Raw genomic sequence first — 13325 nt, 5'->3', positions numbered from 1 at the left:
GCATAATGCAGGAGGTCTGTTGACTCTACTTCTCGTCGATCCCGCCGTAGATGTCCATCCGAGGAGATGCGTGGATATCATGGAAAGGGTTCTTGCTGTCGCCTTGTCCGTTGAAGAGTCCAGTAGTTGGAGACGCGTTCTTGTCCGCGAAGGGGTCGGCGCTGCCGGGGCTTGGTCTGGGGTCAGGACTAACGTAGGCACTCGGAGGGAGGGCCGGGTACTGCGCGAGTCTCTCCGCCGGGGACATCTCCGCCCTCAGAGACGAGGTGCTCGACGTGAACTCGTCCTTCTGCCACTCTTGCACTCGGAGCGACCGCTGGCGTTGGAGGGGGTCCCCACGGAGGATGGGCGACGTCGGGAGCGACCCAAAGGACGGGTACCGCTGGCGGTCCCCGCAGCGCATCTCCCAGCTCGCCTTCTGCCAGTCGGGCACCATCTCCTCCAGGCCGTCCGCCTTGCTTCGCTTCCAGAAGAGATCGCGGACGAAGTGCCACCAGGTGTCGAAGAAGACCGCGGCGACGAGGATGACGACGACGGCGGTGAAGGAGATGACGGCGACGCCGATGATCTTCCAGGACGAGTCCGAGGCCATGGCGCTGCTGCTTGAGAAGTGGTTCTGGTTGGTGTCCTTAGCCTGGGATGTCGCCGTCACCAACGAGCCGCTCAAAGTAGCGGCGGGCTCAGCCTGAGTGGTCGTCGCGAGATGAGACTCCGGGGTAGCAGTCGCAGAGGCAGAGCTAGACGCAGTTGAGGCCGTGTCCTTGGTCTTCGAGGTCTCTGAGCCGGTGGGAAGCAGTCCAGGGAAGAGATTGAGTGAGCTGAACGAGGCACCGTCCCCGTGAGCGGTCGTCCCAGAGGGCCGAAGGTCCGTAGCTCCTTGTTCCGTCTTCTCATCCGTAGGGGCATCCGCCCCTTCTCCATTGAGTCCTCCCAGTAGTCCAGAAAAGTCCTGCCGATCTTCTAGAGTGTACGCGCGCGCAAGACGTCCATGGTTCCGCACCGCCAGGGCATGGGCCCCAAGGACGTGGGCACAGCAGGCGAGCACGCCGAGAGTGGTTAGCTTCATGATTCCTGAAGCACAAGCCTCGCTGAGAGGGAGACGCGGAAGATAGAACGCGGGCGACGATAGCGAGGGCTTGAGGTGGTCAGCGGAGGAGCAAGGCCAGCTTGCCTCGATAGGCTGTCGCGGTTCGAAATGCGCTCGACGTCCCGCGCACTGTGATATAGGCACGCCCACGTGACACAGGTCAACACGGTCGCCCCCCGCACGCGCGTCCTGCTTGTGGCACTATGTATTCCAGTACTTATTTTGCATACTGCGATGATACGTGGGTATAATCGTATAATTCGTAAAAATCATCCCTGAGTCGTGCAGAAACTAATACAATTGTAGGCTGACTACTCAAATCGTACTGAAGTATCGACTAAGTGAAGTGAGTAATGAAAGGTAACATGATACATGTGAAGAACGAATCAGTTCGTTGGTTCGTGCAAAATCGTGCAGGAGGTAGCCAATAGTCCATGAGATAGCTTCACCTCACCCGCAGATGTTGGGGTAGAGGAGGTTGGTCGGGTTCTGCGGGATCCATCCGTTCGCCAGTCCGGCTTGGTAGGACCACTCGTCGGCGCTCTCCGTCTTCCATGCCCACTGGATCCAGCCCTGCGCGCCCTTCTCGAACGCGATCGTCTGTGCCTCCCAGTACTGGCGGAGGAACGTCTGGTACGAGTCGCTGAACGACGACGCCGGGCCGGTAAGGCCCTGGCAGCTACCGACGTACGATGACCCGGGGTACGACCCGTCGTATCGCGAGCCGATGCCGCGGCCATTGAGGTACTTCGCACAGTCAGTGGCGGCGGGCGCCCACTCACCGACGATGAGCCAGAGATCGAAGCCGGAGAGGGACGAGGCGTAGTCACAGGCAGCGGAGATGTGTTGGGAGTCGGAGTAAGCGAGTTCCGAATCCGAGAACACCTGGTAGATGTGCGTGTCCAGTGCGACGCCTTGCCAGCCGGGGGGTGTTTGGAAACCTGACCAGTAGCTGTGAAGAGCAGTCAGCCGACCGAGCTTCCAACACTAGCAGTGAGAACGCGTACCTGAGAGTTTGGAAGGCGTCATGCATTAGTAGGACCGTGTTGCTCTCCTCCGAGCTGCCGAAGGGATATCTTTCCGCGAGGTCCGAGTCAGAGTTTTGCAGCCATGCGGATCACAGGGTAGTGCATACCTGACGTTTCCGTACGAATCGTAGTAGTACTGCGTGAGCACATCCAGCATCTGATCACCATCATAACCCGCCGGCCTAGCGAGTATGGATAAGCCAAACGTCCGACGTGCGTCATACCTCGAGGCTTACTCGTTGATCGGCGTGATGATAGACACAACCTGGGGGTTGTTGGCGAACATTGACGCGATCGTTTTCACGATGGCATCGCTCCGCTGAACGTTCGTAGAGTTCGACTGCCACTCCGGATAAGATATCCTATGCCCCGAGTTGTCGAATCTGTCAGGCGAGGTGAGCACGCGTATTGTGATAAACCGACACGCCCATCCGAAACTGCTTACCCGTTCTGGCTCCCTGGAACACCGTGAAGGTCTACGATAACCTTGAGGCCGTGGTTCCCGGCCCAGCCAATGGCATTCTGGAGGTATGGGAGTTGCCCCTGGATGTACGGTTCCCCGGGCCCGACTTCGAATGCCCAGTATCCAATGGGAAGGCGAACATGGTTCAAGCTGAGGAAGAAACGATTGAAGGTCAGCCCCGCCTTAGGCAATGACGCGACCACGTGACGCACCCCGCTGCCGCAATGTCTGCCAGGTCTTGTTCCGTGATCCAAGTGTTCCAGTGATTTTGGAGGGCCGACGTCGCTGTTGCAGTGTCTTGGAGCTCACCGAATGTCCACTCGTCAACAATGTTGTCGTTGCCGGTGTTGTCGAAGAGACTGGGCGTGATCCATGGCTAGCAGCTGATGTGAGCGCGACGTACGTGCGGCTGACAGTGACCAAGCGGGCTCCTCACCTCGAGGACGAGCCATCCTCCCAGGTTGACGCCGCGGACCGTCTCCGTACCATAGGAGAAGGACGGGTTGATGGCGTTGTCACCCACGACACGGCGCGCGAAGAAGGTGAACAGCGAGAAGACCGCAGCACGACGCCAGGTGGAAGACATGGTGGATCGGGTCGAGGGAGGATGGAGGAGGCGGACGATGGGCGCGGCACGATATTTATACACGCCAGCACCAACGCTCCGGACGGTACGCCAATGACCTGAGGTCGCTACCAGCCGCCGATGGCGGCTGGCCAACGCGATACTTCTATTCCTCACGTGTGGTGTGCACGATCGAGCACCCCAAACGTCGGGTCTCGGCTACCCGACACGTTTGTACGGAGAATCACCCGTCCTGTGGCGCCCCACCTCAGGATGACGGAGGCCAGGGCTGCGCGCAGCGCCCGTGAACGGTAGTGCCGCCCAAGTCTTCTCTCCGTGCCTGGTCGCCCACATTTCTGAATGCACTTCCGGTCGTCCCTACGCATTTTATAAGCCAAAACACCCAGGACCGCTGACAGACACCATTCCTACGCCTGAAAGCCGTCTAGACATATAGGGCGTCACAGGTGACCGCAAGCGATCGAGCGGTAGACGTTCAACACGATAGAACCCCAGAAGAGAGGCTTGACGCGGCCGAGTAGACTGCCATTCGTACCGAGCAATCACCGGAGCATCTGAGAGGCATCATTTCCGAATTCTTCACGGGGTTTAGGGGGATTGGGGCGGACCGCCAGCCGCAAGAAATGGCCTCGAGGGAATGGCAACTGTTGTCCTGGCCTCGTATTGGCTGCCGCAAAAAGCAATGATATCATTTCTTACGACGATCTTTAGGCGAGGTCGTGCAGTATCTCGAGCCTCGTCTAAAGCGGCGATGGGTCTAGGCCGATCAGGTTTTCTCTCTGATTAACCACGACCGAGTTGCGATAAGTACACGATTAGCGGGTTGATGCACCTTGAGGCAGTCGATACTCACCGTCAGCAGGCCGTGGTCGGTAAGCATTTGCCAGACTGAGACGAACGACGCGCATGCACGCATGTCCACAATAGAAATTTCCGGGCATCCAGCCTCTAATCGGGACGCGCAATGCCGTGTTCTTCGGTCCGAGACAAGGATAGGCAGGCGGAAGTATATCCGTGTCCCGGCGGAGGTCCCTAGTCCGAGGTCGTACGTCTGGATATACATGAGGCAGTAGGAGATAGAAAGGGCAGTCGTCCAGGGACTGCAAACACATGACAGGAACGAAGACTTCCAGGTCTTGCGTACAGCTGCAAGCATCCGGATCCCTACGTCCGCAGGATCCGCCCCGTGCGTCCTAGGGTGGCCCGCCGGCCGTCAAGTAGACCTGGTGAGTGTTGAGAAGGTTAGAATGTCAGACAGGTTGCGGGGTGGTCCGGTCATGAGGGCCAAAGTGGTCGTGGCAATAGCGCGCAGAACGAGGCAAGTATCGCAACCTGACAGTGACAGAGGTGCCGAGTTGTGCTCATCCATTGAAGTCGCCAGCGCTCCGATGCAGTGCCAGAATCCGTGGTCACGGTAGTGCGCGCCCAGCGGAGTCGGGGTGTGAGCCCGCCATGAGACCTGAGCAGCGTCGACGCGGTGCAGGAGGGTGATGGTGGCGGGAGGAGACAGGCGGCGACTTGCGACTTGCGAGCAGCGCAAAGCTGTACGCAGCTGTACGGGCGGCAGTTCCCGAGGCGTATTTCTGTCGCGTAGATCGCGTCGAACGTGCATACAACGCCTCCACCACGACCTCGCCCGCTATTACGTTCCCTCATCTCTCCCAGCTCCCCACCGCCCCCTAATCTCCCCCAGCATCCACCCCCACCATGTCCTACGAATCCACTCGCAAGCGTTACGAGGCCGCCGGACAGGGCCACCTGCTCCAGTTCTGGCCGAAGCTGTCCGAGCCGGAGCGCGCATCCCTGCTCGCACAGCTCGACGCGCTCGACATCGATCGCGTGAACAAGATATACAAGAGGGCCGTCGGCTCTGAGAAGGAGGCGGCGGGGAACGCGGGCAAGGACGCCATCGAGCCCCTGCCCGAGGACGCTACTGACAGCGTGATTGGTGACCCCGAGAAGGAGAAGGAATGGCGGAGCATAGGCTTGAAGGCCATCGCGCATGGCCAGGTCGGCGTGCTGCTCATGGCTGGCGGGCAGGGAACGCGACTGGGCAGCAGTGCGCCGAAGGGCTGCTACGACATCGGCCTGCCGTCACACAAGTCTCTGTTCCAGTACCAGGCCGAGCGGATCGCCCGCCTGCAGACGGTAGCCGCGCAGGAGAACGGCAAGGCCCCCGGATCAGTCGTCATTCCCTGGTACGTTATGACCAGTGGACCCACTCGGCGGGAGACGGAGGCATTCTTCAAGAAGAACAATTACTTTGGCCTTTCCTCGAAGAACGTCGTCCTCTTTGAGCAAGGTGCGTTCGTATCCGGATTATTCGTCGTACAGTGCACTTTCCTATTGGACAACAATGCATGTTGGGATCGCATGAATATGTTGTGAAGCGCTGTACCATGTATCAGCACAGATCCCGAGTAGAATGTGCCTGTGCATGCGGTCGATGTTCAGATTAGGCAGCCTCGTTCTTGAACTCCCATTCACGTGTACTTCATACACGTCCTACTTTCTCGTAAGGAACCTCATGTACCATTCGAGACTGACACAGACTTCCGTCAGGTACGCTGCCATGTCTCACGATGGACGGCAAGGTCATCCTGGAGAACCCTTCGCAAGTCGCCGTCGCCCCGGACGGCAATGGCGGTCTTTATGCCGCCCTCCGCAAGCCGCTCGATCCCTCCGAGTCGCGCACAGTCCTCTCCGATTTCGGCGAACGCAAAGTGCAGTACATCCACAGCTACTGCGTGGACAACTGCCTCGTCAAGGTCGCGGACCCCGTCTTCCTCGGGTACTGCATCCAGAAGCAGGCGGACTGCGCCGCGAAGGTCGTGCCCAAGGCGTACCCAGCCGAGTCCGTCGGCGTCGTCGCGCGGTGGGGCGACAAGTACAGCGTGATCGAGTACTCGGAGATCTCCAAGGAGCAGGCGGAGCGGCGCGACCCCAAGACGGGCGGGCTCGCGTTCCGCGCGGCGAACATCGTGAACCACTTCTACACGACCGCGTTCCTGCACGACACCGAGACGTTCGAGGAGGAGCTCGCGTTCCACATCGCGCGCAAGAAGATCCCGTTCGTGGACGCGCAGGGCCAGACCGTCAAGCCGGCCAAGCCGAACGGCATGAAGCTCGAGATGTTCGTGTTCGACGTGTTCCCGTTCACGAAGCACTTCGCCGTCCTCGAGGTCGCGCGGAACGAGGAGTTCAGCCCGCTCAAGAACGCGCCCGGCACGGGCTCGGACGACCCGGAGACGAGCCGCCGTGACCTGCTCTCGCAGCACAAGCGTTTCCTCGAGCACGCTGGTGCCACTGTCGCGGAGGGCATCGAGATCGAGGTTTCCCCACTGGTCTCATACGCCGGTGAGGGATTGGAGGGAGTGAAAGGAAAGAAGTTCACCCGTTCCGGCATGGTTGAATCAGTGGAGGAGTTGGACGCACTCGTCTAAAGCAGAAGAAACCAAAGGTGATCCTCAACGCTCCCCCGGACGGACCTGTACAACATAGCTAGCCTAAACTCTTCGCATCTGGACACGGACATCGCATAGGGACTTTGTTTAGTTTGGATGTTGTACATAGTGTTCCGGACTAATCGTCTTCAACAACATTGATTGCACAACAAACTCATGTCTGCTGCTGGAGTTTGAGCCGTTCTCTGGTAGATCATTGCACCCGGGATGCGGACGTGAGCAGTTCTCCGAACGAGCCAATTTCTGCACCTAGGAAAGCGGGTGTACAGGAGACGCAAGGGCCGAGTAGGCACATACAGGGAACAAGTGTCCTCTCTAACCCATCTACTACGCCCGCCGCCCCTGGTGTTAGATGGCTTCGCCATCTGGTGGGCGATCTGCCGTGCCATTCAATGCCGGCTTCCACCCTGTAGAGCGAACTTCAATGCTTAGTCCGGGATCGAGCATAACATAGAATTGAGACTTACGTGTTTCCAGCTCTTCTCGGAGGGAACCAAAGAGCTGTTGTATCCGCGCATCATTTGACTTCGGAAGGATATTGGTCAGAGCGGCCAGGAAGAACAGACAAGAGATCGGACCTCATGACAGCAAGCCAAGAGTTTGTTGACGAGCATCGTCTGCTGCTCTGTGACGTCCTCGACCTCCTTGCGCAGCTGTTTGACCTACCCCCAGGTCAGCAAGAACGAGTCAATCGAACGCATTGACACGCCGAACCTGTTCTTCAAGCTTATCCGCTCTGGAACTTTGGCCCTCCGCGAGCTGCTTTTGTTCCGCGGCGCGTGCTCGAGAGAGCAGGACCTCGAGCTCCTTCGAGCGGATCACGCATTCGAAGTGTCGCTCCCGCAGCTCGTATTGTCGGAGAACCTCCTTCAGACGTTCGCGGACGCTGAATCGAGGACGAATACGTCAGCGGAGCACGTAGCATAGATACGGAGAGAACCTACACGTTGTCGAAGATATCTTCCACGGTCTTCTTCGCTCTACACGATGACATGAACTATGAACCCGCGCCGGAGGTATCGCACTTACTCTGTTGGGTTCTCCACCCATTCTTTCTTCAGCTTCTGGCGCCGAGGTTCCGGCTCGTCCTGGCACGAAGTCGTGTTCACTCCTCGTTCCCGTCCCTGAACTGACAACCACTCACCAGCTCCTCGGTCCCTGGACCCTCTGTCAGATCCATGATCTCGACAGCCAAGATCATGTCACCGTCCTCGATACCCGCCTCCTCCGGTGTCTGGTCCGCCTCAAGACTCCGGCCCGCATGCGTAAAGATGAACTGCATCGAACTCCTCGACGCCGCCGACCCACTGGAGCTTATCGAGCTTGTCGTGAGTGCCGTGCCATTTGGTGGCTGGGGTTGCGTGCCGGAGACGGTCTTGCTGCCCTTCACGATGCCGGACTCCATGCGCTCCGTCCACGCGTTGAAGAGTCGGGAGAGCTTCGTCTTGCGCGAGATCTTGAAGTAGAGCTCTGCGCGGTACTTGCAGTGTACGCGCACGACGATGTCGGGGGTCTCGCGGTACTTGGTCTCTTGGATCTTCGCCCGCTCCGCGCGCTTCGCCATGTCGGTCTTCATTTGCATGATCTCGTCGCCCGCTCAGGACGCGTTGAGGGAAACAGCTGCGGGCGACTCACCTCTTCTTGAGCTTCCTCCACACATGTTGCTAACCGTTTGCTGTCCTCCTGCGGCGATCTATGAGAACCTGGGGTATTCGCCGAAGACGCGTATCTGAGCTGAGCAGACCCACCCGTAGCCTTTTGTTATCCTACAGAAAGCATTAAGAGGGAACGGACACTCCAGCCATGCAGAATTACCTTCTGCAACTCGCGTGCTAGATTCTCCATCTTCGTCTTCGTTGTGTTCGCCTTCGTCAACTGGTTCTTGGCTTGGTAGACATACAGCGTAAGAGTTCACTGCATGGACAATACGTAGTAGTACACATACCCGCATCCTTGTCTTTCGCCAACTTCTGCTTCTCCTTCGCGTGATCTCGTTCCAGTCGCTTGAGTTCCGCGAACTGTCCTCGGCGCGTCAAGACGTGTGGCAGCATAGTAATAGAATAGACTGATATGCACCAGCTCAATGTACTTTGCATGGATCGCATTCTCGCCCATGCCCGACACAGAGTTCTGCGCCTCCTCAGCTGTAACCGGTGAATACGGACTGTGCCACTGCAAATGACAAATCGACGACTCACCGAACCTCCGCTCCTCCTCTTCCTCGTGCACCTCCTCCTCCTCCAGCGCTGCGATGCGGTTCTTCAGGGTTTCATACATTTGTGAGGGATCGACTGGCTGCTCAGCGGCCTTCTTCTTGGCCCTCTGCGCGGGTGGGTGTGCGCCATTGGCTGTGGCACCGTTCGCCTGGCGGTTGTTCGCGGGCGTATGCGTATGATTCGGAGGTGCCGGCGGTGCTGCAGCGGGGGCAGGCGGGGTGGCACCCGCCTGGGCTGGTCTGCCGTGGCGGGCGGTGTGGGTGCCGTTCATGGCAAAATTGCGGGTGATGCGAGCGTTAGACGCGGCGGTGGGGAGGCAGCAAGAGAGGAGGCTGAGGAGATGAATGGCGAGCGATGTATTTGTCCGGATTGGATGGCCACAGGTTTATTGACGGACGCAGACACAGGGCGCTCAGCCACCTGCCCGCTCTCCGTCGTCCATCTCCGCCACTCGCGCCCTCTCGCGGTCACGCACTCCGCGACGACACAGACGCAGCGCTCGTGTGGCCTCCTACCGCTCCCTCACCTTCAGCGCTCTGAACGGCCGCAAGCTCGCGTTGCCACTTCTCGCATCCGCTCTTTATACTGTGTTGCTCAGATGTCGATCACTACCGACTACACAACGATCAGTGCCAACGTAGTCTTGAGTGAGGCGAAGTTCCGTCTCAATGACTTGGAGTTGCCGATTACTTTCGAGCAGTTGTCAACCCAGATCGTTGCCCGAGGTTCGACCATAGTAGCCTGTCCATACCTTTTACTGACGTCTAGGCCGTAATGATGTCGTGCAGGATATCCCGCACCCCGGACACTCATCTGCAAGCCAAGTGAACTGGAGCTCGAGGCCACAGACGGACCTTCTCAATTCACACCGGGCGAAGGAGGGAGAATAAATATGCAAGTCGTGTATCAATGTTGCTGCACAGTCTTCTGATACCGTCGTCTTCAGTGACCAGCCGTTCGTACACTACTACAATAAGGTGTACCTCCCTGCTATCCGTGGCGACGTTGGCGAGCGACCGGCCGGGAATCCCTTTGCTTGTGTCAGTGAATCTTGTGTCAAACGGGACCAGACGATGATTGAAGTCGGCGGAGTCAACATACAACTGCAGAGGTATGATGCAATGAGTAGTCGGATGCATTCAACACTAATGTTCGACATAGGACGATCCGTGTTCCAGGTAAGAATAGATGATGCTGGTCGTGTACCTCTTCATCTCAGGGATCCGCAGATAACGACAAGCTACAAGCATTGCCTCCCAATATGGGGGCGTTCAAGGTTTAGTCAGTGTATGTTCAACACTACTACGACTATCACACTGATGACGGGCACGTCGCAGCAATGTTGCGGACTTCGCAGACAAACTCCCCCAGTCTGTAGTCAACAAAGGCGGTGTCTTCATTGTATGTCGTCGTCGCTTGCAGTGGCCGGTCTAGTCACACTGATAATGATTGGTAGGCTATGTATCAGAGGGAGGCCATGTGGATCTCTTTCTCTCATCCTACGAACAGCAGGGTGCATCCCGCTGTGAAAGTATCTGTTGGCGGAGTGAATGCCCTCACTGGGACAGCACAGGGTATGCATAACGAAGGTGACCAGGATTATCTGCCAATCCACAGCGGTGGTGGTCAACTGTATGTTGATTTGACACTTACCAAGTGAGACACTCTGACTTAAACTAACACAGATGGCTGGTAAGGGTCTTGCAATGTCATTCATTGACAATTTCCTTACCACTTTCACAGGATGGAATCTGTACTGCACCTGGTATTGTCCGCCGTGAGTACACTTATGATTCTGCTCATAACCACGAATACAATTCTGATATGTCTTTGTTTCATTAGAGTTTGTTGCTATGCAACTTGGCCATGGTTACACAATTGAGGGTCAGATAACTGGTGAAGAGGTAGGTCCTCTATCATTCTTAGCTTTTGCATGGTCATTGTCTTATGTCTTTCAGGAAATTGGGGGAATGCAGATTGATGTCTTCAAGCCATACATCACCACAGCTCTGTTCAGATGCAATGGGAAGGTTATGAACCTCTTCAACTCACCAGCTCAAGAGGGCCTACAGCCAAGGGCTTCATTGTGGATGCAAGATAAAGCTATGTGAGTTCCTGATAATGGACAACCTTGGTCCTCACCTAGTATCTCTGCTTGACATTATGCCTTGAGTAGCATGTCTGAAGAATTGAACTCAGGAGACACAATGACACAAGCAATTCTCACTACCTCTCCAATGATACAGGTCAAGGCTATGACAGTAGGAGACCCATTGCTCATTATAACATTCACTGGAAACCCAATAACCATTCCATATGAGAGTCACCTATTGATTGATGATCTGAAGAAAAAGATCCATAGGAAAGAGGGTACTGCACCAGATGATCAAAGACTGATATTTGAAGGACATTTGTTGGTAGATGGGAGGCTGTTGTTTGGTAATCTTTTGTCATTGCACCTGAGATCTTGGATTTTTGACTATGTGCCATAGATTATGGTATCAAACCTGGATCAACTATTTATCTGCTCCTTAGCCAGAGAGGGGGTGCAGACCCAGATGCAATAGCTGGATTTGCTGCAGGCGGGCGGATTTCCCAGAAGATCAATCGAGACACATTGCCCCCACTGGCGTACGATGACGCCGCGCCGACGAGGCTACATATCACGGTCATCAATGCAGCGCATTTCTCTGCCATGACAGGCCTTCCTGCGCCCTCTACTCCCATCAGCACCTCCACTTACCTCGAGAACAAGCTGCCGTGGTTCACCCTTTACGACGAACGTGTCCCGGGTGCGAAGATGAACTTCAAGGCGAATCCACTCCCCAAAGTCAAGTCTGTCGCGGCGCTGGATGCCGTACGCGGCGTGCGGAGAAAGACCACATCGCAGAGGGGATGCGCCTTTTGCGTCCACGGCAAGGCTGCCTTCCTCCTCCACCCCTGCTCTCACGTCGTCTGCGAGGACTGCGCGTCCGGGCTCGGCTCCGACGTCTGCCCTGCATGCCCGACGACCGTTCATCGCCGCAAGAGGCTCGCTGACGAAGAAGACGACCCACAGTTCGGACTGGAGGCCGGATCATACGAGGGCCGCGTCGTTCATTTGAAGCGATATGCGAAGGGCGACAAGGTGGCGAGCTTCATACTGCGCGAGCATGCGGTCTCGAAGTTGTCGGGAGATGGAAGGGCATGAGTTCTGCCTTCAATTTGTTGCGCGTTATGTCGTCCGTTCGTCTGTGTCATGTACAATCTAGCGAGTTCGAGAGTCTGGAATTAGTAGCTGAACACAGTGCTTCATCTCAGTCCGGCGCGCTGTGCATGTCGCGCGCGAGCGCTTGTGAGCGATCGGCGCTTCGCCATTCGACCTTCGTCTCAGCATCATCTTGCCGTCTCTCACAAGTCGTCGTCACCTTCGATTGCAGCATGTTCACAGGTCTGGTATGCTAGCGCGACAGAACTCGCGTTTCTTACTGAACCCACATTTTCGCTGCCTCACAGATCGAGCATCTCGGGACCGTATCCTCAATTGAGCGCGACGCCGGCGGGTGCACCTTGACCATCGCGCAATCTGCACCCATCCTCACAGACTGCCACGTCGGGGACTCTATTGCGGTGAACGGAGCATGCTTGACTGCGACGGAATTCGACAAAGATGCGCAGGGAGGGTGGTTCAAAGTCTGGCTTGCGAACGAGACCCTTGACAGGACTGACCTTGGTAGGTCGTTACTCGACGCACTGGACGCATGTGGACATTAGATACTGAAACTTCCTGCACAAGGGGAACGAAAGGTGGGAGACCAAGTGAATTTAGAGCGTGCAATGGGCGCGCAGGTCCGGTTCGGAGGACATTTCGTGCAGGTGAGTAGCCGAACCGTTGTGCAGAAGCGACTCAACCTATTCCGTACTTGGTCAGGCGCATGTCGACACTACGGCGACCATTGTCGACCGGAAACCGGATGGCGAATCCCTGCGCTTGCTCTTCCAACTCCCGGAGCCAACTCCCGAACGACCGTCGCTTCTGCCCTACATCATCCCGAAGGGCTACATCGCGATAGACGGTACATCCCTCACCATCACACAGGTCGACGACAGGCAGCGTACCTTTGGCGTTATGCTGATCACGCATACGCAAGAGAAGATCACGCTGAGCAAGAAGGCGGTCGGGTCGAAGGTCAACATCGAGGTTGACATGGTCGGTAAGTTTGTAGAGAAAAGTGTCCATGCTGCTCTTTCTGGAGGCGGAAGTGAGGGTATGAGGGCTATGATAGAGAGAGTAGTAGAAGATGTATTGACGAAGAAGGGTCTTGTGCAGTAAACCATATTCCTCAGCCTCCTCGGTTCAGGCATGACTGGTAATGTCGCTCGCACTGCTGCCTGAAATGCACGTCCCGAGCACTGCACTGAGTATTAGGCTATGGTCCACTTCAGCACTACTCTGTCTAGCTACTGTTCCGTACATAGTGCCCAGGCAGTAGTCCACGGCT

General features: G+C 56.7%; 6 protein-coding genes across 6 annotated transcripts; 3 read left to right on the top strand and 3 right to left on the bottom strand.

The window, feature by feature from the left end:
* Window positions 1-25: 25 nt before the first annotated feature.
* Window positions 26-1312, bottom strand: B0H18DRAFT_1105268 (uncharacterized protein; the record flags this gene model as incomplete). The annotated part of the gene is made up of 1 exon (XM_048032646.1): window positions 26-1312. Exon 1 carries the CDS (start codon window positions 1064-1066, stop codon window positions 26-28), a length of 1041 nt encoding a protein of 346 aa, XP_047892097.1. The 5' UTR covers window positions 1067-1312.
* Window positions 1281-3164, bottom strand: B0H18DRAFT_1178602 (glycoside hydrolase superfamily; the record flags this gene model as incomplete). The annotated part of the gene is made up of 7 exons (XM_048035949.1): window positions 1281-2039; window positions 2095-2163; window positions 2223-2297; window positions 2352-2498; window positions 2561-2728; window positions 2791-2954; window positions 2982-3164. The coding sequence occupies 7 exons, from the start codon at window positions 3162-3164 to the stop codon at window positions 1538-1540; spliced, it is 1308 nt and encodes a 435-aa protein (XP_047892096.1). The 3' UTR covers window positions 1281-1537.
* Window positions 3165-4750: 1586 nt separating this feature from the next.
* Window positions 4751-6781, top strand: B0H18DRAFT_1014485 (nucleotide-diphospho-sugar transferase). The gene is made up of 2 exons (XM_048029152.1): window positions 4751-5466; window positions 5727-6781. Exons 1-2 carry the CDS (start codon window positions 4872-4874, stop codon window positions 6605-6607), a joined length of 1476 nt encoding a protein of 491 aa, XP_047892095.1. The 5' UTR covers window positions 4751-4871; the 3' UTR covers window positions 6608-6781.
* B0H18DRAFT_1014482 (uncharacterized protein) lies at window positions 6739-9265 on the bottom strand. Its single transcript, XM_048029151.1, has 13 exons — window positions 8827-9265; window positions 8705-8772; window positions 8574-8646; window positions 8444-8514; window positions 8377-8394; window positions 8264-8311; window positions 7773-8213; window positions 7658-7716; window positions 7573-7608; window positions 7343-7514; window positions 7207-7290; window positions 7096-7153; window positions 6739-7035 (listed from the first exon to the last, which is right to left on the bottom strand). Exons 1-13 carry the CDS (start codon window positions 9113-9115, stop codon window positions 6977-6979), a joined length of 1476 nt encoding a protein of 491 aa, XP_047892094.1. The 5' UTR covers window positions 9116-9265; the 3' UTR covers window positions 6739-6976.
* Window positions 9266-10030: 765 nt separating this feature from the next.
* B0H18DRAFT_458767 (uncharacterized protein) lies at window positions 10031-12116 on the top strand. Its single transcript, XM_048038181.1, has 9 exons — window positions 10031-10125; window positions 10182-10245; window positions 10301-10476; window positions 10530-10536; window positions 10588-10621; window positions 10687-10748; window positions 10803-10951; window positions 11021-11283; window positions 11337-12116. The coding sequence occupies exons 1-9, from the start codon at window positions 10106-10108 to the stop codon at window positions 12032-12034; spliced, it is 1473 nt and encodes a 490-aa protein (XP_047892093.1). The 5' UTR covers window positions 10031-10105; the 3' UTR covers window positions 12035-12116.
* A 79-nt stretch (window positions 12117-12195) lies between these two features.
* B0H18DRAFT_1014472 (uncharacterized protein) lies at window positions 12196-13230 on the top strand. The gene is made up of 4 exons (XM_048029150.1): window positions 12196-12279; window positions 12340-12556; window positions 12620-12699; window positions 12755-13230. Exons 1-4 carry the CDS (start codon window positions 12265-12267, stop codon window positions 13154-13156), a joined length of 714 nt encoding a protein of 237 aa, XP_047892092.1. The 5' UTR covers window positions 12196-12264; the 3' UTR covers window positions 13157-13230.
* Window positions 13231-13325: the final 95 nt, after the last annotated feature.

Source organism: Fomitopsis serialis (genome assembly GCF_022376445.1).
Source record: "Fomitopsis serialis strain Sig1Antser10 chromosome Unknown B0H18scaffold_45, whole genome shotgun sequence".
In the NCBI taxonomy this organism is placed as follows: Eukaryota; Fungi; Basidiomycota; class Agaricomycetes; order Polyporales; family Fomitopsidaceae; genus Fomitopsis; species Fomitopsis serialis.
Note: the sequence above shows the minus strand (reverse complement) of the source record. Positions and strands in the feature narration are given on the sequence as shown.

Excerpts from the sequence above, each read along its gene's own strand:
- B0H18DRAFT_1014485 (XM_048029152.1), top strand. The coding sequence starts at position 4,872 with ATGTCCTACGAATCCACTCGCAAGCGTTACGAGGCCGCCGGACAGGGC. Across the intron at positions 5,467-5,726 it reads CGTCGTCCTCTTTGAGCAAG|GTACGCTGCCATGTCTCACG; the intron begins GTGCGTTCGTAT and ends GACTTCCGTCAG.
- B0H18DRAFT_1014482 (XM_048029151.1), bottom strand. The coding sequence starts at position 9,115 with ATGAACGGCACCCACACCGCCCGCCACGGCAGACCAGCCCAGGCGGGT. Across the intron at positions 7,717-7,772 it reads GTCCAGGGACCGAGGAGCTG|GACGAGCCGGAACCTCGGCG; the intron begins GTGAGTGGTTGT and ends ACTTCGTGCCAG. Across the intron at positions 7,609-7,657 it reads TGGGTGGAGAACCCAACAGA|AGCGAAGAAGACCGTGGAAG; the intron begins GTAAGTGCGATA and ends GTCATCGTGTAG.
- B0H18DRAFT_458767 (XM_048038181.1), top strand. The coding sequence starts at position 10,106 with ATGGGGGCGTTCAAGGTTTA. Across the intron at positions 10,126-10,181 it reads ATGGGGGCGTTCAAGGTTTA|CAATGTTGCGGACTTCGCAG; the intron begins GTCAGTGTATGT and ends GGCACGTCGCAG. Across the intron at positions 11,284-11,336 it reads AGATGGGAGGCTGTTGTTTG|ATTATGGTATCAAACCTGGA; the intron begins GTAATCTTTTGT and ends TATGTGCCATAG.
- B0H18DRAFT_1014472 (XM_048029150.1), top strand. Across the intron at positions 12,557-12,619 it reads CCTTGACAGGACTGACCTTG|GGGAACGAAAGGTGGGAGAC; the intron begins GTAGGTCGTTAC and ends TTCCTGCACAAG. Across the intron at positions 12,700-12,754 it reads TCGGAGGACATTTCGTGCAG|GCGCATGTCGACACTACGGC; the intron begins GTGAGTAGCCGA and ends GTACTTGGTCAG.